Genomic DNA, 24,667 nt, shown 5'->3' on the forward strand with positions numbered 1-24,667 from the left:
CCTGAGGAACTAACGGGTCAGCACAAACTCTGAGTTCACCACAGACCTAACACTAATTCTGTCCTACCAAAGTCTTCAAATGATTGCTGATAAAGACCAGTCCCTACAGCTGACTGACACAACATTGGTTCAAAGAAGGCCATCCACACCAATCCCATGAGTCACTGGATGTCCATGTAGATAAATGCCTGGCAGAGTGCACACCGGGCGACGAGACTCCAACCAGGGGTAGAACATCTGGTTTGATGAAGTAGCTCCATAACTTACTACCAATTTGTAGGACCTGGAACTTAACCCGTCCCTGTGTCAGTGGGGTTGCTAAAATAACAAGGACCTTTTACACCTGCACAGCCTGAATTGGGAACATCACCATGCAAGATGGTGGTGATGCTGAAATATTGATTGGTTTTCTCTATTTCGGTCTCTCTACGTATCACAGGTTTTATCTCAAGCATTTCAAAGCAAAAAAGTATTTGAAATTATTTTAAAACAAAAACCATTCCTTTAGCTCTGTTTTTAGTTATCGGGACTAAATAAAATTGTGTGGTCATCACCAAGTGCAACCTCTTGTGATGATTAAGAACAATTTCAAACAATTTAAACGTTACTGTTCTACAGAGAAGGATTGTTAAGAGAGAGACTAAAAGACCATTGCCGATCTTCCTAGGAGCAAATTCAGTCCAAATTTTAATAGATTATTTTGAGGAGATTTGGTTTTTATAGAGAAAAACCCAAGATCTATTTCATGGGGCCTATAGGCTTCAGTAAACACATTAAATACTTATATTCCATAACAGCTCAATCAGAAAAAGACTGAAAATGTATGGAAGTAGGTCTGTCTAGGAAGAATCAGAATCAGAAAGGTCTTTATTGCCAAGTATGTTTTCACATACAAGGAATTTGTTTTAGTACAGGAGCTCCACAGTGTAAACAGAATGCTCCTTTTTTTCTAAAAGAATATGGCAGCAGAACTTAAATTTGCAAAATTACAAAAGTTCTGGAACAATATCCTGATGAGGCCAAAGTGAAGATGTTTGTCATGTACAATGGAATGTTTGGCATTAACCAAACACAACATCCCCACAAACAGGCTATGCCAAACTGTCAAACATGGAGTGATGATGATTTTGGTTTTTTTAGCCACAGCATTGGGGACTTTTCAGTCATTAAGACAACTATAAGCTCCACTTTATTCCAAGATATTCTTGAGGCAAATGTGAGGCAAATTAGTGGCCGTATCTATACTGCCAAAACCTGTATCTATATACAGGTTTGCTGATCTATATACATCCTATATACAGGATGCCATCGCACACCTTACATCACGCATGGCTCTGAGACATCTGAACAACAGGAAGTGAAATTATGCCAAAATGCTGTTTGTTGATAACAGTTCAGCATTTAACATTATAATTTTCTAGTGGTATAACTTACCACCAATTTGGAGGCCCTGGAATTTAACCTGTCCCTGTGTCAATGGGGTTGTAAAAGTGATTACACCTGATCACAGTGAAGCACCACAGTCTGAATTGGGAACATCACCAAGCAAGATAGGTGGGCTATCGATAGAGTTGTGTGATTATCTGATTGGACAATTGTGGTGGTTTGTAAATCAAGGGAGGTGTCCAGGAGAACATGAGCAGTAAGTTTCACACACCTGTGAGTAATTTTGCTAATGATGTGTTTGCTCTCCCAACAGTGAGTGCTGGAGGAGATTTAAGAGCAGAGAGTGAGAACTAAACACACAGAGCTATGTGTAAGAGTCTGTTTACGTAAAGTCTTGTGTGAGACCGAGATCTTGTCTCACTCTCCACTAACCCCACAAATCCCCACCTCTTGCTTCCCAAGATGGGTAGTCAGGATGCCGTGGAGGCCGGACTCAGAGTGTGTGACATTCCTACTGCCAGTCCTCTCTGACAAGGCGCAGCGTGCCGCGTGCCGTGTACCAGCTCCCCATGGCCAGCATGCTGGCCTATGCCAACCTCTTGCTCCTCCCTCTCTCTCCCTCCCCTGGGCCTGTGCCTTCTTTCACACAGGTGCATGAACTTGGCCACCCAGAGTTAGGAATGAAGTCTGGCCCAGCCTGCTGGCGCTGCTGGGCATTTCCAGGACCAGTGCCCTCTAATGGAGGTCAGGGCTCTGGTTTGGATTCCCAACACACCACAGGCCACCCCTGATCAGGATGGGGTGTACAGCATTCCAGTAAGTTTTTACGGTGGTACACATCACGTTTTGATGGATTCAGGATGTAAGCTGAACTCAGTCCACCAAATCTTGGTACGAAAGAAGGCAGTGGGAGCTGCCATAGGGTGAAGGTCAGGTGTGTGTATGGGGACATGAATTATTATCCTGTAGTGGCCATCACAGTACAATTTCGGGGACATAGTATGGATCCTTTGGATTTCCCACTGGAGCAGTCGCATAACAAGATGCTCTGCCACACTTATAAACAGGTGAAAATATCAATGGTCAAAGCCTCCAGATAATTGTTGCGCTTCCTTAACTGTACTTTTATATTATGAGAGACAGAATATACAGATTGACACACTAAACTCTGCTTGGAGAAGAAACGGCCCAATTGTTGGTGATGGGAGTGCCCGAGAGGGAGGATCTTGGGCCATTAAAATCATGAAATTGATACACTCCAGTCGCATGTAGAAAACGCTTATCAGCGCCCTAACTTGCAAAAAGAATTCTATGGTGTGTTCTTGCATTTTTCTGGCCGCACAAACTTCATAGAACATCATCTGTATGTACACAGCTACCCCATTCTTTGCCTTAATACAAAAAAGTAGTTTGGAATGAACTTCAGGGCATTCTTGTGATGGGGAAGTTGCATAGTGACTGGTGTAGTCCAGTGGTCTCCAATGCCCAAATACGATGGCTCAGTCCAATTCTGTATTGTCTATTGAATTTGACGCATTACAAATGCCTTGGTTTGAAGAACTGCTTGTTCAATTAGGCTTTACTTGATTTTATTTGATACTAGTTTTAACAAAGAGATACTGGCAGATTCCCTTAACTCCCCTGTTCTGTGTTTACCTTCATCACAGACTGATGCGTTGGACAGGGGTGTGTGGACTTATATTCACTGTATGTAAATTCTTTTGAGGCTGTCAAGCTGTATTATTTGACCCATAGCATGCACAAACATGCTTGACCACCAATTCAGTGGTCAAATACTCTTTCTTATTGCCTCTTAACATCTTGAGATAACAGTCTCTAATTATTATCCAGGTTGCCAAAGTTCTAATGTCTATACTATCACTGTTTGTGTGATTTTTTTATTTGTAACTTTTTATTCATTAAAGATGTGGTGGACCACTTATATAAAGTGCTGTAATAACTACAGCACTCATCTGATTTACTTGGTAAACCACTAATATTTTATTTGAAAGTCTGCACTTTGACCTAATATTCATTAATTAATATCACTTGTAACTGGTGTGGTAGACAACTAAAATAACATCTCATGTTGTTCTCCAAATTATTATGGACCTTACTCTGTCTGTCACTGTGTGTGAGATTTATTGTAATTTGTGGTACTGAACGCCAACTAATATCAGTTGGAGTAAGAGGACTATGTTGAGAAAAGAGAAAGGTTTTAAGGTAGAAAGCAAACAAATTTTAGAACACACCTTTACATGTCAAAGTTTGGGGCCAGGGCACTAAAACAGTGCCTTATTCAGAGATTGATTCAAATACAGAGTTGGAGCAAATATTACACCTAAACTCTTAACTACTGATACTTTTACACAGTGGGCCAATGAGTACAACATCTGTTGTACCAGTATTCCGTTTCAGAAAGTTAGAATGCATCCAATGTTTTATTTAATTGATCACAAATATAGGCATGGTAAAATGAAAGTAAGTCCTCACTAACTTGTATAAACAAAAAACCTCAGGTGACAACAAAAACATAACAGGTTGATAGACAAATTGTACAGGCAGACAGAAACAGTTCATTATTGATCACTAAGGGAAATCACAGCAGCAGACAATTACAGTTATTATGTGACATTACAGAGACCAAATACAAGACTCATTGATCTCTCTATTAGATCAGGCAAATAAATGATCATTGATTTAATAAATATAATGAAAACAGTAAAGATACATGTAGACAATTTGAACGAGGCAGATCCCGTGAAATGTGTATAGGTGTATTGGTGGTATATTGTATGGAGGCATGTTTGGCATCATAGCCAACACCAATTGGATGAGTTACAGTCTGAAAATTTCAAAAACATTGAATTGGCCTTAACAGTCCACATTTTAGCCTATTAAAATTGTTTAGTATTAAAATTATTTATTTAAACAATTAAATCCTTTCTGATAGAGGATTCAGCTAAATTAAACTGAGACTGAAAGAAAAATGTCTTAATTTTACTGTAAGAATTATTCTGTCTTTGGACCACAGGTGTGCGCTACAATGAGTTTCTGACTGTAGATGACTGCTTTGACATGGGAAAGACAGCATACAATGAGAATGACTACTACCATGCAGTGCTGTGGATGCAACAGGCGCTCCGACAGATGGATGCTGGTGAAGATACCAAAACATCCAAGTCAGACATCCTGGACTACCTGAGTTACTCCGTCTATCAGATGGGAGATGTTCCTCGAGCCGTCAAACTCACCCGACGTCTTGTCTCCATTGGTAATCAGTGCAACACGAGGGGACAGATAATTTTACTACATCACAGATCTCAAACTGTAGTGTTTAAAGGCAAAAGCACATTTCAAGTCAAAATGTGGGCAAACAAATTTCAATAAATAGTTTCAAAAATTAAATGATTACTAGATATGGCCTATATGCTTCTCTGACCTGAGCCCCTCTGTTAAAGCATCACCTTAATAAGGACAATAAAGGAGTGTGTATATACACAGGATAAGAGTTACAACACAAGACACAGATGATGCTTTAACAGAGGGGTTCAGGACAGAGAAGCATATGGGCTTTATCTAGTAATCATTTAATTTAAAAAGAGGGGTTAAGGTCAGAGAAGAATATTGGCCAGAGGGTTCTCATCATTCTGAATTGTTCTGAATTGTTCTATCTATCTATCTGTCTGTCTGTCTGTCTGTCTGTCTGTCTGTCTGTCTGTCATGACGCGGGGCAGGAAGCGGACCCAAACGCAGAATAGCAAAAACAAAACAGGGTTTAATAACAAAAGAAACATGAAACAAGACAGACTGAAGACAGGACAGGACAACAGTAGATTCCGCGCTGCCATCGGCAACGCGGCACACTTAAATACACTAGACAATGATGACAATGAGGAGCAGGTGTGGTGACAGGGAGGAGCAGACGAAGGCGGGGCAGACACGTGACGAGAAACACAAACAAACAAATGCACGTGGCCAAAGTCCACGTGCGGAGTTTGATCGGGAGTTTCATTAAGCTGCTTTATTGAGGTCTGCAGTCGGGTGCTCTCATTTTCGCTCTGTTTATGTACAGTAGCTCTGTTAGCTCGGTAATTTAGACAATAGGCTGTTGACAGAGTAACGTTAACGTTCGGTTAAAAAGGATAAACAATGCTTGAGTAGTTCTGTTGAATTGTATGCACTTGTGGGAGTTATATGGTACGTTTAAGTTAATCTGTCTTTTGCAGACAGCAAGGTGTAGGCTATAGGCTACATCTTGAAAAGATGAAAAGAGTGTGGCTGCTGCTGAGCCATCTCGGTCCTCCACCAGCCAAAAAAACTTGCTCAAGTTCTGTGTGGAAGCATTTATCTTCTTCCAAGTGAAATATGGTTAAAAACATTAAAAAAAACTTTGTGTCCTTTTTTTTGGCAGACAGTTGACAATAGCATTGCTGTATCTTTTAGTATTAAATAGAATACAACTTTTGTTCTGCCAGATCTCCCAGTCAGGGGTTGATAAAGTTTAGTTCTTGGAATTCTTTGCATTAGAAAGAAGTTCTTTAAGAAGAACAGTTCTTTGAAGTATTATTTGTTTTTATTCTGTCTGTTCAGCATCCTCCAAAAAGGACTGGTGGTGGTGGGGTTCATAATGTTCACAATGGTATTTTATTAGTTGTTGGTTTAACCATGGATGATGTAATAGCTGTTATGTTATTTTCTTTTCAATGACGTTCCTTGTTGCATGTTCAAAAACATCAACCAATATTGCATATCCATAATTATTATTAAAGAATACTTACACTATAACATAAATTAGAAGTGTAACGCAAACAAAATGGATTTTTATGCCTATTTTGAATTTTACTAGAAAACAAATACTTTTACCCCCTCAACAAATACAGATACAAATACCGGCTGCTTTGCACACCCATACTATCTATCTATCTATCTATCTATCTATCTATCTATCTATCTATCTATCTATCTATCTATCTATCTATCTATCTATCTACTTGTTCATATAGAATTGACACAGCTATAATACTTAATTAAAAAAGTGATTTATTTCTACCTTCTAAATTTTATCATAAACCATTTAACTGTTATACTAATTTAAGTAGAGGGTAACATTTACTGCATTATATATATTTATTCTATTAATCATTAATTTCTATACTTGTACACGAATAGATCCCAGCCACCAGAGAGCATTAGGAAATCTCCGCTATTTTGAGCAAATGCTCTCAAGTGACCTGGACCTGACCAAAAAGGAGCCCAACGAAGAGACATCCATTCAAATGATAACCTATGAGCGCCCAAAAGATTATTTACCTGAGAGAGACATCTATGAGGCCTTGTGTAGAGGAGAAGGAGTCAAAATGGTGAGTGTAATAAGAGTGATATTATCCGATTATTATCCACTCTGAATGTGCCCTATGGTATCTGGCACAAAGACATTAGAAGCAGTCCTTTAAGTTCTGTACTGTATGTTATGAGGTGGAACTGCTACCCTGCTTGTTACCCTACCAGATTTACAAAGGTTTTGAAAATGCTGATTTTCTTTGTACTCTTGCATAGTTTGATGAATCACACATTAATTACCAAGCGCATGCACAGCACATCTTGTTTGCAAAACTTTAAAAGAAGGCTCACACCGCTATATATAATGAGTGAAAGACAAACAGGCTGTTTCAAATATAGGAATGAAAGTTTTGACTCAATCGCAGTCTTTTTAACAATGGATTTTGTCTCAGAGCAGCTTTACATAAAAATCTAAATAAAAATATCAGAATAAAAACTACAATGTTTATAAATAAATTTAGATTTATCCTTAATGAGCAAGCCTGATGCAATGGTGGTGAGGAAAAACTCCTTGAGATAAAATGAGAAAGAAACCTTCAGACGAACCAGGCCCAAAACAGAACATTAGGTTACGGTCGTAACCCCGGTTCTCTGAAACATCGAGTGGAGAGATCCACCTATGGGAAGGGCATCCGTTCCTGACCTCTACAGAAGCATCCTATTGCACCAAGTCTGGCTTGACAGACAGGAGCGCGTGCCAAAGGCGCATGCCCTTACCCGAGTGCATAATGCATCTGCACGCGCTGCCTTTCCTCAGTGTACATATTCGCTTCTCGTGCAGCAAGCGGGGCAAACTTGGTGGATCTCTCCACTCGATGTTTCAGAGAACCGGGGTTACGACAGTAACCTAATGTTGTCTTTCATCATCTCGTGTTCGAGATCCACCTATGGGGGATATAGACAACTCCCCGGTTGCCCAATACACTCACAGCGAAACCCTGTAAGCCAGAAGACGGCAAAAAAGGTGGTGCTCGGCACGTCACAAGCAGCAGACATAACATACTGCGCGGGGCAAAAAGCTCAGCCAAAGGGAAACACAGCATGTGGCAATATGCATGTTAAAACCCCGCTGATGTCCAACAAGTGGGCTGCCTGCAGGAAAAGAACATGTAAATAAACATGTAAATGGACCAACCCGAGCGTACGGCGGGGAGAAGTCCATATGCCTGAAAACATGCACAGCCAAGCCGGGCAAATCACTGACATGTTTGGCGGAAGCCAAAGCCAGGAGCAGCACCGTCTTGAAGGACAGCAACCTGAGGGAGATATCCCCCAGGGGCTCAAAAGGCTGCTGGGCCAATACCTCCAGCACCATGGAGAGATCCCAATCCGGGACCACACTCCTGGTGACCAGTAGCGCGCCCCTCATAAATCTACGGATAAGGGGGTGCTGCCCCACCGCAGCGTCGCCGAAACCGGCGTGACATGCAGCGATAGCCGCCAAATAGACCTTAATTGTCGAAAAGGTCCTGCCACAATCGATAAGGCCCTGTAAAAAACCCAGAATATCAGTGACTGAGCAGAGATAGGAGACAATCTGGTGCTCTTCGCACCACGCCTCAAACACACGCCATTTGCAATCATAGAGAGAGCGTGTGGAAGTGGCCCTGGCACTCTGAATCGTGGTGATAACATGGGGGGAAGCCCCAGCGTGCTCAAATTCGCCCTCCCACGGGCCAGGCCAGGTGAGGATAAAAAATATCCCTGTTCGCCTGGGTCAGGAGGTCCGTACGCAACGGGAGGGGCCACGGCTCCGCATACAGAAGAGGAATTATCTCCGCTAGCCAAGGTGCCTTGGGCCACCTGGGAGCTATGAGGATCAGAGATAAACCCTGTACTACGACCCTGGCCAGGGTCGGGGATATCAGGCAGAGCGGAGGGAAAGTGTAGAGCAGTGCGCTGGGCCATGGATGAGCCAGAGTGTCCACGCCGAGGGGGACGTCCTCCTCCCGAAGCGAGAAGAACATAGGACAGTGGGCGTTTTTGCGCGAGGCGAAGAGATCGATGGCAGCCTGGCTGAACCTCTCCCAGAGCAGCCCCACTATCTGGGGGTGGAGCCTCCACTCTCTGTACAGAGGGTTCCCCCTCGACAGAAGGTCTGCACCCCTGTTCAAAAGGCCCGGGACGTGAGTCGCCTGTAACGACAGAAAATGCCGCGTGCTCCACACCAACAGCTTGTGAGCCAGAGCGTGAAGCCTTGAGGAGCGCATGCCGCCTTGATGGTTGATATATGCTAAAGCCGTCGTATTGTCGCAGCATTCCAGCACATGATGTCCCTGCAGGTGGGGTGAGAAATGCATCAGAGCTTTCCACACAGTGAGGAGCTCCAAGTAATTTATATGGGCTGAGAGAAGTGAGATCGGCCACACCGTTCACTGATCTGCCCTCTTGAGTGGCTCCCCACCCTGTCAAGGAGGCACCTGTCGTGACTACTTTCCGCATCATGACCGCCACAAGAGGGGTCCCATGTGCGTAAAACTCCGCAGCCCTCCAGGGGCACAGCGCGGCCATGCACGCGCGCGTCACCGAGACAAAGCGGCAAAAATCGCGCAACAGGCAGAGATGAAGGGACAAAATCCACTTCATGAAAGCCCTCATTCTCAGAAGACCTAGAGGCAAGACATGGACAGCCGAAGCCATAAGACCCTGTAATCTGAGACATGTGCAATACTGTATCCGCGCCCCTTCCCTGAACCGCGATAGACAGTTCATGAATGAAGAGACGTGCCCCCACGCTAGGCGCACGCGCATCGTGACGGAATTCAGCTCCAGACCCAAGAATATGACTTCCTGAGCGGGAGTGAAATTGCTCTTTAACACATTGACTCTGAAACCGAGCGCTGCGATGTGTGAGAGCACACGGGCAGTGTTCTGAATCACATTCTCTCTCGAATCGGCTATAATAAGCCAGTCGTCTATGTAAGTCAGGATCCTGAGACCTGCTCCTCTCAGCGGCGCAAGTCCTGCCTCCACACACAGACAGAACGTCCGCGGACTCAGCGCGAGCCCGAACGGAAGGACTGTGAATTCGTAACATACGCCTTGGTAGGCGAAACGAAGGAATTTTGTGTATGGAGGATAGATGCTTATGTGGAAAAAAGCATCGCTCAGATCGATCGAGCAAAACCAATCGTTCCGCTTTATCGAACGTATGAGAGAGCTGTGTGTTAACATTCTGAAGTTGTATTTCTGTAAATGTTTGTTCAACACTCTGAGATCCAGAATAGGACAGAGAGATCCGTCCTTCTTCGGGACCAGGAAATAATGAGAATAAAACCCCTGATTGCTTAGATGCGCGGGTACAACTCGAATCGCTCCCTTCTCGAGAAGAGATGAGATCTCGTCTTTCAGAATGTGGGGGGAGGCCTGGTCCGTGTGGGACCAGACCACTCCGTTGAACCGCGGGGGTGATTGGACAAACCGAAGTCTGTAACCCCTCGTGAGTGTGTGAATCACCCAATCGGCGGCCGAGACAGACAGCCAGGTCGTCACGTGACTCCTGAGCGTCCCTGCACGGGAGGAAGGGATGCCGAGGGCCGGTCCGGCCGGACAATTCATTGATGGCGACACTGCTTCTGCACTCGATCCCACCACCCATGCATTCTGGGCGACACGGGGAACGGTGAAGCCTGTGCGGAACAAAGGATGACCCTCGCCAGCGAGGGGGGGCTGACCCCGCCGAAGGTGACCCTCCGTCTCTTGGACGGGTGAACCAGGAGGATAGAACAGGTGTCCGGAGGGCTGGCCACCCATGAACGCGGACTGAAGACCCCCAGAGACCGAACATCAGGTCGGCCGCTTACGTTTCGGAACAGAAGGAGCGGGGATAGGAGGTTTCTGAGCCGCGGCAAAAGACGTCTTACCCCAGGGCCTATCGGGGGGGGCCTGCCCTGCTGAGCCTGTGGCTTCCCACAGGGTTTGTTGGACCTGCCAGCATAGTGGGACTGGCGTCCCGCAGCAGGAGCGTTAGGCGGCCGCCCAGATGCTCCTAGGAAGACACAGTTTGAAGGCCTCGTCCTCCTCCTTCTTATCAACGCAGCGCTGCTGCATCAGCGCAACGGCTGGGCCGAAAAGAGCTTGACCCGGTTCAACTGGCGCCCCAGCGATGCGACGCTTCTCACTATCGGGGAGACCAGATAGGTTGAGCCACAGCGCACGTTCTCTGACCACCGACAAAGCCATAGAGTGCCCGCTAGCCTGGACAGCCTGACGGGCATTGCGGAGGACGAGGTCATTGACCGTGACGATCTCCTTCCAGAGATTGGGGGATGGCGACCCACTCTCCAGCTGCTGGCCCAAATCAAGCAGGTGGGAAATAAGCGCACTGCACGCGGCCGGGCAGGCTCGCGATAGGTTGTCCACCGGAGTAGCCGGAGCCGCATTGGAGAGTGCCATAGGGAGGAAAAAAAGGCAAAAAAGCAGGCGGGCAGCCTACGGAAAAAAAGGGGGGTGCGAGCGTGGGCGGCCCGCGAAGCTAACCTGGCTGAGGACGAGCACGTCCGCCGGAGGCTGATCAAGCGATATGTCCTCCTGAAAACAGAAAGTGCAGTCCAAAAAACCAGGGAGCTGTGAGGTAGGAGCAGAATTCGCGAGAAGCGAAAGTGAACTGAGGAAAGGCAGCACGTGCAGGTGCATTATGCACTCGGGTAAGGGCGTTATCTTACCTGCCTTTGGCACGCGCTCCTGTCTGTCAAGCCAGACTTGGTGCAATTGGATGCTTCTGTAGAGGTCAGGAACGGATGCCCTTCCCATAGTTGGATCTCGAACACGAGATGATGAAAGAGAACCCATCCACATTTGGGTGACACCAGACAGTGTGCTTATATATAATGTCCATTTTACAACCGTATATAGTGGAGGTCTGTAACCACAAGCCTTTGAGGGACTTGTAAATCACCATGACTTCTGAATTTATTATAGATTTAAAACCGGTGCATAGTCTCCAAGTGGTTTTGTCTCTAGCAGTTCCATAAATTTCCCTAAAAGCAGTTCAAAATGTGACATTCACATAAGTGCTTTCTGGGACATAAAGCAGCCAGAAAACCTGAGTGAAGATGTGAGGGGTATTATTCATCTCTATTGAGCACAGCATTGACTTTTTAACAGATTATTCAGCCTAAAAAACACACATTTACCCAAAATCTTTTCAGAGAAGGTTTTATGTATGAGGCAGCATTTGCCATATAGCATGAAATATCAAAGTTAGAACAGTTGAGAACAGTTTGATCTGTTTGCAGTGGAGCAAGCAAAACTATTCTATGGTTAAACTGTTTGTGGAATCAAAGTATAAACACGTTTAAAAAGCTCCAAAAAGTATTCATTTACCATATTACTACTCAGACAAATGGTTATTTGTCATATCATGCTCCAAAGGCCACTTATCCCACTTGTCTTGTAAACGTTATTTATTTAATTATTCGGTTAAAAATGATTTTCATCAGGCAAACTAACATTTTGGAATAAAAATATTAAAATGTCAATAATTATTGAATTTTACTTATCAAATTCTTACAGACTAAGCAGTCTGTTCACAATTTAAAATTAATTTGCTAGACTTAAAAATAATGTAATATCACTAAAGGATGATACTGTATTATGGATGAAAGAGGCTGAAAAAAGGAAACTGCTGTATATTTACAGCAATTCTGTAAAAGATATTACTGTTTTATAGACAGAGAATTAGCTATTAAAATGTACTGTACATTTACAGTAAATAGTTACAGTGTACAGACATAAGGTTACTACCTTATGTCTGTACACTGTAACTATTTACTGTAAATTTTAATAGCTAAGAAATGACAGCTTTTTTTCTGACAGAACAGACATATGGGAGACTGAAGTTGGGGGAAAAGGGGTCTTTTTTCAGACTTTTTGTGGGAAGGTGAGAGAAAGAGAAGTGGAGGTGAGGTGTGCTTTCATCACAAACCTCCTGGCAAAGTGACCTCCTAGTGGGGCTGAACTGCTGTCATCTTTCTCTGGGAGAGATTTTGAAGCATGTGTCAATGACTTTAAGAAACTTGAATGTGTCTGCTGCACCCTTTTAAACCACCCCTGCTTCTACTGCATGGTTAGCACTTGCAGACATACTCATCGACTTCCATGCCCAGCCATGTATATTTCTGCTGCCCCACAGGCTTGTTGTGGTGGCAAATCCACGATCACCAAAGGAATGTAATAAATAACTAAAGCTATAAAGAATATGATAAATATGAAGAGGTAACAATAGGGTAGGAAGGATACCTTGCCATGTGTTAACAGTATTGGCGAAATGGCTTTTAATGAGTGTAGTACATAATAGAGAAATGTTTGTATATACTGTACATGGTTTATAGGGTATTTAAGTGGCATGTGCATAGTAATGGGAGTCCACTTAGTTGGATTTTAGGATCCTAATGGCCTGTTATTAACCTCTTATCCTGACTTTACTATATTACTTGCAGTTGTAAATTGTTTTCTGTTGGACATTTTTCTGTTTTCAGCATTTACTTTTGAGCAGCTACATTGTTAAATCATATGGTTGTTTTTTCTGCCACAGACTCCTCAGAGAAGTAGCAGGTTGTTCTGTCGCTATATGGATGGGAACAGAAACCCACGTCTTCTGCTCAGGCCCATTAAGGAGGAGGATGAGTGGGACAGCCCACACATTGTTCGCTATCTGGATATGCTTTCTGATGAAGAGATTGAGAAGATCAAAGAGCTTGCTAAACCTAGGGTAAGTGCCCAACCCTAAAGCACATGGTAACTGCAATTATTGTTAACCAAACTGCACAATACATATATAATATAAACATAAATGTAGGCACAAAATAAGATGAGTGTAGAATTATTTATGTAATGGGTTGTACATGTCAGAGTTATTTAACCGAGAATACCATGGAAAATCGTAGGTGCCCTATGCCTAAACAGATTCATTATCCAGAAAAATTTAATGTTACAGAGAAATATAATGGACCACTAATTCTAGATAACATACTGACAGTTGTTTGGTATAGGAACAAGAAACAAATGGTGAATGTGCCCAGGAGAATTAGAGCAGGTTCTGTTTGATACTTGGAAAAACTTACCAGGCAATTCCCTTATTCCATTTTTCCATTTTTCTTTTAGTTCCATTCAAATCAGTTTATTTGTATGGTATTTTTAACAATTTACATTGTCTCAAAGCAGAAGTTAATTTTAAACTTTAAATGTGTGTATTCATTTATTTATTTTTATTCTTATTTTTATTTATTTGTATTTTTTCTTCTGTGTCTATACTTCTGTAAAGCTGCTTTGAGACAATGTAAATTTTATATAAATTTAAAATTGTAAGTACTATATACTGTATCTAGCCCTATCCCTAATGAGCAAGCTTGAGGCTGAAGGTGGCAAAAAAAAACTCTGGTGTCCCTTTTCCACCGGAAAGAACCAGGTGCTGGTTCAGAGCTAGCGCTAGTTCTGGTTCAAAGTTGGTTCCACTGGCAAACCTTCTAAGAACCTGTTTGCTTTTCCACCGGCTAGAGAGCCATCACAGCGCCGAGTGTGACGTCACTGTATACGTGTCACGTGTCCCAGCAACGTTAGCGCAGCAGCAGCAAACACAAACACAAACACAACAACAATGGCGGATGTTGCTTTACTGTAAATGCTCATGGCTTTGCGAACCTACATTGGCATCCAAACGCGGCGAATAAAACCTGTACGTGCGGCTCCGTGTAATCTGTATAAACGGAGGTTGTAATCGATAAAGTACATAACGTTACTTTATCGTTAACACAGAAAAAAAATTAGCCTTAGCATGTAGCTATCTACTATCATGTGTGCTGATAATGTATCATATTGCGGTAAAGTAAAAGTGTATTAAACATTAGTAAACTTAAGGTACATTATCAAATGCGCTAACAGTAGCCCCGCCCCCAGCTCCCGCCCCAAGCGGTTCTTAAGTCTAGACCAGCAACGTTTTGTTGCTACTTAAGAACCACTTTTCCTGGTTCAGAGCCGGTGCTTTGGCGGTTGAAACAGAAAGAACTGGTTCTAAATTAGGCTCTGGCTCCGAATCAGCACTCGAACTGCCTCGGTGGAAAAGGGGCATGGGAGATTATATGAGAGAGGAACTTTGAGAGGAACTAGACTCAGAAGGGAACCCATTCTCATTTGGGTGACACTGAATAATTCTTTCTACAAGAGTTTATAATAGCACAAACTCTGAGTTCACCATGGACCCAACAGTTTCTGCCAAAGTCTCTAAATTATTGCTGAAAAAGACCAGACCATACAGATGACTGACACAACAATGGTTCAAAGAATGACAGTCTCCACAACAATCCCATGAGACACTGGCTGACCATGCAGATCAATTACCAGCAGGGTGACACCGGGCATCTTTGTGTTGCAGATTTTCTTTAAATGTATTGTAATCAAACAGAGAGGCTGAAAAATCTATGGTTCTTTGAAGTGCAGCAAAAAATTGCAATGGAATCATCTAGCAATATTATAATATTATATATTTACAGTATTTGATTTAAATAACAGTTTATCTATCGATTGATTGATTGATTTAATAAGTATTTGCCATTCTAGCTTGCAAGAGCAACTGTGAGAGATCCAAAAACAGGTGTACTGACAACAGCACAGTACAGGGTGTCCAAGAGGTAAATCAGTGGTAAATCTACATATAAAAGCTCATACAAAAGCCATTTAATTCAGACAGTTATATAATTTAGAAGCATTTTAGATTTTAGAACAGTAGGCAGCTGTCACATTCCTGTTTCTTTGACGATTTTCAGTGCATGGTTGGAAGGAAATGAAGACCCAGTCATTGCACGTGTCAATCAGAGAATAGAAGACATTACTGGTCTAACAGTGGATACTGCCGAACTTCTCCAGGTAATTCAAACAGATGTTTACTATGATTTACATTACAGTATGTTTCTTGGCAACGTAGTTGTGGAACTGAACACCACAATGGCTGTCTCAAATGCCCATGGACAAGATTAAAAAAAAAAATCTTTTGTCCACATTAGGTTTGGGATGAATAGCAGTATTTAAATTGAATACCTTAATACCCCAATATGCATTTTACCATAGCCTGGATATAATGATTAGTCAAAAATTATGAATCAGGAACTCCTCTGATCAGCTTAAATAATTAGCTTGTTTAAATACAGTAATTGAAACTTGTTTACAATGATGGTCTTTATTATTGCTGAATATAATGCATCTAACATTCTCATGTGAGTGTTTAAATTAGACAGCAGAGCTATCTTAGCTAAGCCAATGGACCCTATTCATACCTCTAATGTTTGTAACTGAAAGATAAGCAAAAACAGGGTAAAGGGCCTATTGAGTTTATTAAACCTTGTGACAATGATTTATGTGGCAAATCATTAATCCATGTAATGCAAAACTTAATGCATAAGGTTAATGGAATTCATGGCACATAATGTTTTTGAATGTTAAGGTCATTTAACTCTAAAAGCGGTGTTATTTCCAACTGGTTTAGTAAACATTAAAGTAAATCTTAACTATTTCTTACAATTTTATGTGATTTCACCAATGTTTCAAATAAGTTATATGATGATCCTAAAGAGAACCCTTTTTTAATTTAATTGTATAGTGCTTTTCACAATTCACATGCCTCAAAGCAATTTTATATAAGTATAGAAACAGAATAAAATTTTTAAGGTTTAAAATTAAGTTATCTTTATATCTCTAACATTTATTCCTAATGAGCAAGCTGGAGGCGACAGTGGCATTGGAAAAACTCTGAGATGATAGAAAGCTTGAGAGGAACCAGGCTCAGAAGGGAACCCATCCTCAATTGGGTGACACAGGACAGTAAATATTGTCAATGTAAATAATATCCTTTCTACAACATCTTGTAGTTGAGTGGAATTAAGCAGCCAAGAGCTCCTGAGGAACTAACAGGTCAGCACAATTTCCGAGTTCACAACAGTAGTTCAAAGATGATGTGACGGTCTCTGGGCAGCCCTATACACAGCATCCTATGTGTCACAGGCTGTCCATGCAGATCTATCCCCCCCACACACACCAGTGCACAGAGAAGCATTACAATAATCCAAACTAGAGGTAAAAAACGCATGAACTAGTGTATCTGCATCATGTAGTGACATCATATTTCTTATCTTAGCAATATTTCTGAGATAGCAGTAAGCTACCCTTGTGATATTGTTTATCTGAGCTTCAAATGAGAGACAGCAGTCAATAATCAATAATAATCTGTAATCAGAAAGCTAATTTCTTGCTGCCTATGGTACTAGTAAAAGCACTCCTGTCTAGTCAGATATACAGTATCCAGTAAGTTAGTAGACATTCACTGTCTTATATTCTTAACACAATCTTCAAACTTATTAAGCTAGTGTCTCTCATTTTACTTAGCTGAAACATATAGCTGCGTATCAGCATAACAGTGGAAGCTAATACCATGTTTACGAATACTCGCATGAATAGAATGACAGACAATACAAAACACTAGAAGACAAAATACAAAAAGTACAAAGAATAGCACTGATCAGTATACATACTATTTTATAACGTAAATTGTGCAAGAATTGTAAACATATACAAACTTATTTAGTAGCAGCAGTTAAATGAGGTATTAAATTTGGTGTACAAAACAGTGATGTGGTGTGCAAAAACATCAATTGAGTGGTTAATTTGTACAGTCGAGTGTAGTTCACACAGTTAGGTGTGAGTGTGTGTTTGGTATAATTAATTTCTTTTTGTTAAGAAGCCAGATGGCTTGAGGGAAAAAAAAATATTGCCCTGTTTGGTTGTGTGGGCCTGAATGCTACAGTACCTTTTTCCAGATGGCAGGAGAGTGAAGGGTGTGTGTTGGGTATTTGGGGTCATCCACAATGCTGTTGGCTTTGCAGATGCAGCATGTGTTATGAATGTCTATGATGGAGAGAAGAGAGATTCCGAAGATCTTCTCAGCTGTCCTCACTATCCGCTGCTGGGTCTTGCGATCCGAGAAAGTGAATTTCCCAAACCAGACAGTGATGCAACTGCTCAGGATGCTCTTATTGGTCCCTCTTTAAAATGTGTTTAGGATGGGGGAGGGAGATGGGCTTTCCTCAGCCTTTGTAGGAAGTAGAGGTGTTGCTGTGCTTGACTGATGGAGTTGGTGTTGAGTTAAACACCAAGATAAACACCAAGGAATTTGGTGCTCCTGATAAATAAATACATTTTAAGGTTTTTTTTGTTCATGGTTTTTACTGGTGACTGTTTTTTGTGGTCAAATTGGCTTCTTTTGTGGAGCAAATAACTTTATTGTAAATACTTTGACTTTTTCGGTTATGATTTATTATTTCTTTCCCAATATAGGTTGCTAACTATGGAGTTGGAGGTCAATATGAGCCACATTATGACTTCTCAAGGGTAAGCACATATTGCAGACTTTCTTGGTAGTTTCAAAAGCTTATTGCTCTTAATGTAGGATGCCTGTAAATCATTAGTGCCATTTATGGATTGAGAAATTCTGAAATATCTTAAATGGATTAGCATTACCCATCATAGAAGATTGCATTACAACTTTATAAATTAAATGAAGTTCAAATGGCTTAAGTAAATTTAATTAAGTAATTATTATATTGAAATCCATTTACCATGGGCCCTGTAACCTTAATATGAATCTAACATGGAAAAACTTTTGTCCCTTTAATGAAATGCTTCATAGATAAAATATTTCATAGAAATGCTTGTCTTGAAAGCTTTTCTATTGTAGCAAATGTATTTAAGTGGATGAGGCTTGATGAAGGGTGTATTAAATGCTTATTCATACTTTAATACTAGGATTTGGAAGGACATACTTACAAGATTTGTATTAGATCGTTCTTACAACAGTTTGTAATTGCACAGTTGTTTAAGATTTAATCCAAATGTAATATGTCCACTATATTGCAGTCATACAAAGTATTTTCTTTGTGTCATTGTTTTGTCCTTTTGTCATAATTTTCATGTGTTCAGAACATCAAAGTTGGGATCCCTTTCACTTGGTCAGTTCAGTTTCGTTTAAAATTATAAATGTCTGTTGCAGCGTCCTTTTGACAGCAACCTCAAGGTTGATGGAAATAGACTTGCCACCTTTCTTAACTACGTAAGTACGTGTGCGCCCTGAAGCAAGCTGTCTGTACTCTGTTTTTACTATGAAATTTTATCTTCATAGAAAGATGAGACCGAGGCTTTCAAATCATTAGGCACAGGAAATCGTGTGGCTACTTTTTTAAATTATGTAAGTATGTGTACTCTGACTTCCTCTGGTGACCCCCCTGAGTAATGAATATTTAATGAGTGAGTTTCAAGTTCATTTCACCAAGAAATACGCACTTTTTCAATATAAGCATCATGTGTTATAGTTTATTGAAAATCCTATTATGTGTCAATGCAACAAAACAAAAACACCAACAGCATCTTATAGCATACTGCTCTACAGGCTCTCCATCTGTCTGAGTTTGAGACAGTTGGATTTTCCCCAGTGTGGCTCAAAATATTAAAGGAACCTTAATAATCACAGTATAACAATGAGCCAGTTAAACTTCAGGGATGTCAGTCTCCCCAGTTATTGTGAATCAGTTTCACTAACTTTGCTGCAAATGTGCCAAGGGAATGGCTTTGCAGGTGGTGACCACAGCAATTACTTCATATCCTTCTAGTTTTGTGTTTTATTAGGGTCCAGTTTTGAAATTCATTTTCGAATTTGATTTTCTGTGTGATTCTCAATGTGTCAATGATTTCGGTTTCCATTGACCATTGTTAATGTCATCATTTTGTTCTCAACAAATTACATAATGTATATAGGTAAAAAGATTTTAATTTAATATATTGTACATTAAGATCCAATGTGTAATTTAAGTGTTTTCTTATTTTTTGTCTTGAAAAGATTGGGACAATCTTTACATAAAGGTGGAAACAGTAGGTTTACGATGTGAAGAAGCTATGGGGCTATTTCTACGTTCATATTCTTGTGCCCTTGTATTCTTTGCACACACACACACAACGGATGATACTAAGTTTTTTCATTTGCATTTCTAATGGCAGATGAGTGATGTGGAAGCTGGTGGTGCCACTGTTTTTCCAGATTTTGGTGCGGCTATCTGGCCAAGAAAGGTAGGATTCATTTGCCATCACTTTCAGTATTCTAGATAGTTCACAATCTCATTAATTTTGTTTGGAAGAAGTTACTTTTTAGATACATATTTAACACTCTGTAACTTAAACATTTATGAGATGCACAGTACTGTTCAAAAAAGAACAGTGGCAGCTTGGATCCTGGGATCAAACTCACAACCGTTAAGTAGTCCAACAACTTACCTACCAATTCCACAAAACTAAAGGTTGTTTGGTTGTTTTCCACAAAACTAAACTGGCCTGGTCAAGCACTAGACCCAAACAAAAAAAGCTTGAAGTTTTAGACCGAAGGTTGAAACCCCCAAAACAAACAGCTAAATGAAGCTGCAGTGTACTGCATCACAAAAGAAGAATCAAACAGTTTGGTAATGTAAGTGGGTCACAGCCTTAATCCAGTTATTGGAAACAAAGGATATGCAACTAAATATTAAGTGTTATTTACTTTAAGATTATCTATTTCAGTATTCGTGTTCACCAATAATTGGGTGATTAATACCAGAGGTTCTGTGTTCTAATTTGTGTTACACAGTGAGATGTACACTCACTGAGCACTTCATTAGAAACACTATACTAATAGTGTCTAGGGGCCATCCCTCACTTTTAACCATTCTTCATGGAATGAATTTAAAATGCTGTAAACAGATTTTGGTGTATGCTGACATGTATCAAACAATTCACCTTGTAGTTTTATGCCCCTTCTAACACAGCCCAAAGGTGTTCACGTTTTGCTTTGTAACCAGATGCATTAATAATGCTTGAAGTTAGGTTTGAAAAGACACAGAATATTCCCAAAATTCTTTAAAATTTTTTGAAAGAAGTATCTTATTGTCACACCCAGGATGGAAGGAGACAGACCCGTATGCAGGATAGCTTCAAATGAATGGGGTTTAATAAATAATGAAGACAAAGACAGAAAAGACAATAACTGAAACAATACAAATGACAACACTTAACAATGACTAGACATAACAAAGGGTAAACGTAACTAATGATTCTGCGCTGCCATCGGCAACACGGCTCACTTAAATATAAGACAATGATGACACAATATGGATCAGGTGTGGAGACAGGGAGGAGCAGACGAAGACGGGGCAGACACGTGACGAGGAAGGTAAACAAAGGCACGTGGCCAAAAGTCCGGCTGAGTCCTGACACTTATGCTCATATAACACTGATTTATTTGACCTAAGATAAAGAAAAACATTGTGAAATATTATTTCAACTTTTATTAAGCAAATAATCCTGAAAAAATATAACAGGTTATAAAATATGAGGAGCACAACAATTATAAAATTGTTCGGCTTTGCATTACAGAAATACATTATATTTTAAAGTATATTAAATTAAAAAGCCATTGTAATAATAATATTTCACAACAATATTTCACAAACAGTTTGTTCTGATAGAAGATAGAGCATAACAGCTTGAGCTAGCTAGTCAATTAAATTGTCAATGAAATAGTGCTAGCTTACATTTAGCATATCTGATTTCCTGGCTGGCTAGCTGCTGTATTAACACATTTTGGTATTTGCTAAACAAACTTTAATACCATAGATAAAATATATTTACCCAAGTAAATATATGCAAACAGTAAAAAATGCAAACCTGTGAAATCAGTATTTCTGTTGTAGTCAGAGCCTGGGTGGGGGAAGGGGGTGAGTAAGGGTGTAGATCCCAGGAGATCAGCATTTGTGTGTGAAGATCCCAGGAGATCAGCATTTGTGTGTGAAGATCCCAGGAGATCAGCATTTGTGTGTGAAGGTCCCAGGAGATCAGCACTTGTTTGCGAAGTTCCCAGGAATCTGTGAGAGATTTCTGTATACTAAAATATCAGATTATTTTAAGCAATTTGTGCATCCTTGAACTCACACTGAGCAAGCATTCTGAATTCCCCTGTAATTAAAGACCACATTCTTTGACTCAGTATCCTCTTTCATTTACATTTACATTTACGGCATTTAGCACATCTTTCAGGTGTACAGTAGCTGAATATGTTGGTCATATGGAAATATAACATTTGTTGCTTTGCTAGCCGGAACGAGATAATGAAAGAACAATTCAGAAAGCTCACATAATACTTTTTATTTATCACTGTTATGAGGTAAGTTGGGTAACAATTTTGATCCCGTAAATCTAGAAGTGGACATTACACAAAGCATGGCTAATACCCTAGATGCCAGAAAGCTTGTGGACAGGTGGCCATTTAACAGCCAATTCCAAGATTCATACCATGGATATTAATATGGAGTTGTTCCCCTTTCCCCCCTACTATAACAGCATGCTCCATTTGCAAAAGCTTCTCACAAAACTTTGTAACATGGCTAGAGGGATTTATGCTCAAAGAGGTATAAGAGTTTGGGCAATGATTTTACAATTAATCATTAAGGTGTTTATTGTGGTTGAGATTAAGGTTTACACCTTTCATGGAAGATGTCATGCTAGAACAGCTTTGTTCTACAGCATTCAAAGACAATTGTTAATTTCCAACTTTGTGGCAAGTATTTGGGGAGGCTCTCATATGGTTGCTATGAACAAGTGAGCATATAATTTTGGCTGTACATTTTGTCTGCATATTGTATATCGTCAGTGTTTCTATGTAGTGATTTTCTCTTCTGTGATTCTAGGGTACTGCAGTATTTTGGTACAATCTCTTCAGGAGTGGAGAGGGAGATTATCGAACAAGACATGCAGCCTGTCCAGTTTTAGTCGGTAGTAAATGGGGTGAGTGAGGTAGACATCAGTATTTTACTTAGAAGTTTAAGTATCTGGCTTCCACACAAAACAGTTTTGTTTCATATGGCAACATTTCAATCAGTGTGATACAATATTTCCCGATTTATTATTCTCTGATGACTATGTGACATTTTTGAGTATCTGGGTTAGGCCTATTATTAATTTCAATTCAATTAAAGTTTTTTTGATTATATAGTGCTTTTTACAATTGACATTGTCTCAAAGCAGCTTTACAGAACATAAACATAGAACAAAAGGTTAATATAAAGAATAATATAAAGATTAATAGAATAATCCTTATACCCTATAAATTATATGTTTGTCATCATGTAATGGTTAATGACATTGTGTGCAAAGTGCAAGCGGGGACTCTTGCAAGACTAGTGATGACAGTATAAAAACAAAAGGGAGAGGCAGTATGTTTTACTGAAATGGTGGCAATGTCCATCGTTAAAAACACTATACAAATTAACTTAAATATTTGAACATTTTTGTTTCCCACTGCTTTGATATAGACCCTACCTTTACATTTAGTGTAAGCACACGGGTTAAATTTAGTAACCCTGTGATTTGTTAATGTTTAGAATAAAATAATTATTATATTCATAAATTTTGTAGCTGCTGGTGTTTCAGACTTTAGTTTTTGTTTTGTCAACACTGTTACTATTTGACAGCAACCTTTTGTTCTGCTTTGGTTTACAGTGTCTAACAAGTGGCTTCATGAGAGAGGTCAGGAGTTCAGGAGACCTTGTGGCCTTACAGAAGTGGACTGATTCTGCCTGCTGAGAGTTACTTCTTAAACATTTAAACACTTTTCTTGCAGTGCTTGAATTTTGATTGATCACAAACAATAATTTAATATCTTGCACCAAATATCTTAGCCATGTTTATACAAATCAGCTTGTCAAGCTGTAAATCAGGGCTATATAAAGTGCATCCACTTAAATGATTGTTTTTTTTTCTGTTCTTTTTTCCCCCATCAATGCATGCTCATTTGCTACAACAGAGTTCAATTGTTCCACTTTGTCTTTTTGTCAAATGTACTGAGTAGCCAAAATGGCACACCATTTTAAAGGCCTTAAATTAAAAACGGCCATTACTTTAAAAAGGCCTATTACAGCTCTCTGATAGCTTCAATTATTAATGTTCCATTTTTTTTAGGTGGACTAAGTTGTTTCGAATTTTTTGTTTTGGAATCTCATGTCTGTCAAAGTTTATAAAATATCCACATCTACTATTATTATTATGACTGATATATGAAGAATTATCCAAATATATACATATCATTGTCTTTTTAAGAGATATTTTAATGTCTTTTTTATTATGTTAAACATATTCACCCCCTTAAACTTTAATGTAACACAAAATAACCCATAATATTTAAGTATGAACACAAATATTGTTTACAAAACAAATGATTCAAAGCAAAGGAATTCATCTGTTTTCCCATGGAAGCTTTAAAAATATCCAAGTTTCCTTTCATTTAGAAGTTAAATAATGACTTGAATGGAGTATATTTGAGTGCCGTGTCATGAGATGTCATGATATCTCATGATATCTCAAAAACACACCTGTTCCAAGAAAGACCCCAGAGTTTTTTGGAGCACATGCTTAAATATAATACTGTTAATATCTGTAATTTAATCCACGATATCTGTGATATCACGATATCACTTTTCACTCATAAAAATTCAATTTAAAAAAAAATATATTTGCCACACTTGCCTCTGCACACTGACTTACTTCCTTCCTTCCTTCCTTCCTTCCTTCTCTCTCTCTCTCTCTCTCTCTCTCTCTCTCTCTAACACAAGGGAACATTTTTGGACCAGCATAACACTAGGGTACATTTCAAGTAAATACAGATGTACTAAAAAATATACTATTTATTAAAAAAGGATATGTACAACAGTCAAAACAATAAATATAATATAGAATACAATATAATAAATAAAGTCAAGGGGTGAAAAAGGAGCAAATAAACCATGTGCAGTTGACAATGAATGACATATTTGTATGACAAATGTGTCTTCATCTACAGTATAATACAGAGATGAGCTGTTATACACTGATATAGTGGAAG

At 40.0% G+C, this 24,667-nt stretch overlaps 1 protein-coding gene across 6 annotated transcripts in view; it reads left to right on the top strand.

Moving 5' to 3' along the window:
* Positions 1–24,305, top strand: part of LOC113638667 (prolyl 4-hydroxylase subunit alpha-2) — a 41,896-nt gene extending 17,591 nt beyond the window's left edge. For 4 of the 6 annotated variants that reach the window (XM_027140050.2, XM_027140052.2, XM_027140053.2 and 1 more), the window contains 10 exons: positions 4,421–4,660; positions 6,559–6,749; positions 13,265–13,441; positions 15,286–15,356; positions 15,492–15,591; positions 18,052–18,105; positions 18,893–18,958; positions 19,765–19,833; positions 22,479–22,575; positions 23,290–24,305. In XM_027140050.2, coding sequence (XP_026995851.1) covers positions 4,421–4,660; positions 6,559–6,749; positions 13,265–13,441; positions 15,286–15,356; positions 15,492–15,591; positions 18,052–18,105; positions 18,893–18,958; positions 19,765–19,833; positions 22,479–22,575; positions 23,290–23,360 — 1,136 coding nt within the window. In that variant the 3' untranslated portion in view covers positions 23,361–24,305. Of the gene's footprint in view, positions 1–4,420; positions 4,661–6,558; positions 6,750–13,264; positions 13,442–15,285; positions 15,357–15,491; positions 15,592–18,051; positions 18,106–18,763; positions 18,824–18,892; positions 18,959–19,764; positions 19,834–22,478; positions 22,576–23,289 lie in introns of all 6 variants that reach the window. The other 2 variants (XM_027140055.2, XM_027140051.2) reach the window with 2 other exon arrangements.
* The last annotated feature ends 362 nt before the right edge of the window (positions 24,306–24,667 follow it).

This window comes from Tachysurus fulvidraco, chromosome 21 (genome assembly GCF_022655615.1).
Source record: "Tachysurus fulvidraco isolate hzauxx_2018 chromosome 21, HZAU_PFXX_2.0, whole genome shotgun sequence".
In the NCBI taxonomy this organism is placed as follows: Eukaryota; Metazoa; Chordata; class Actinopteri; order Siluriformes; family Bagridae; genus Tachysurus; species Tachysurus fulvidraco.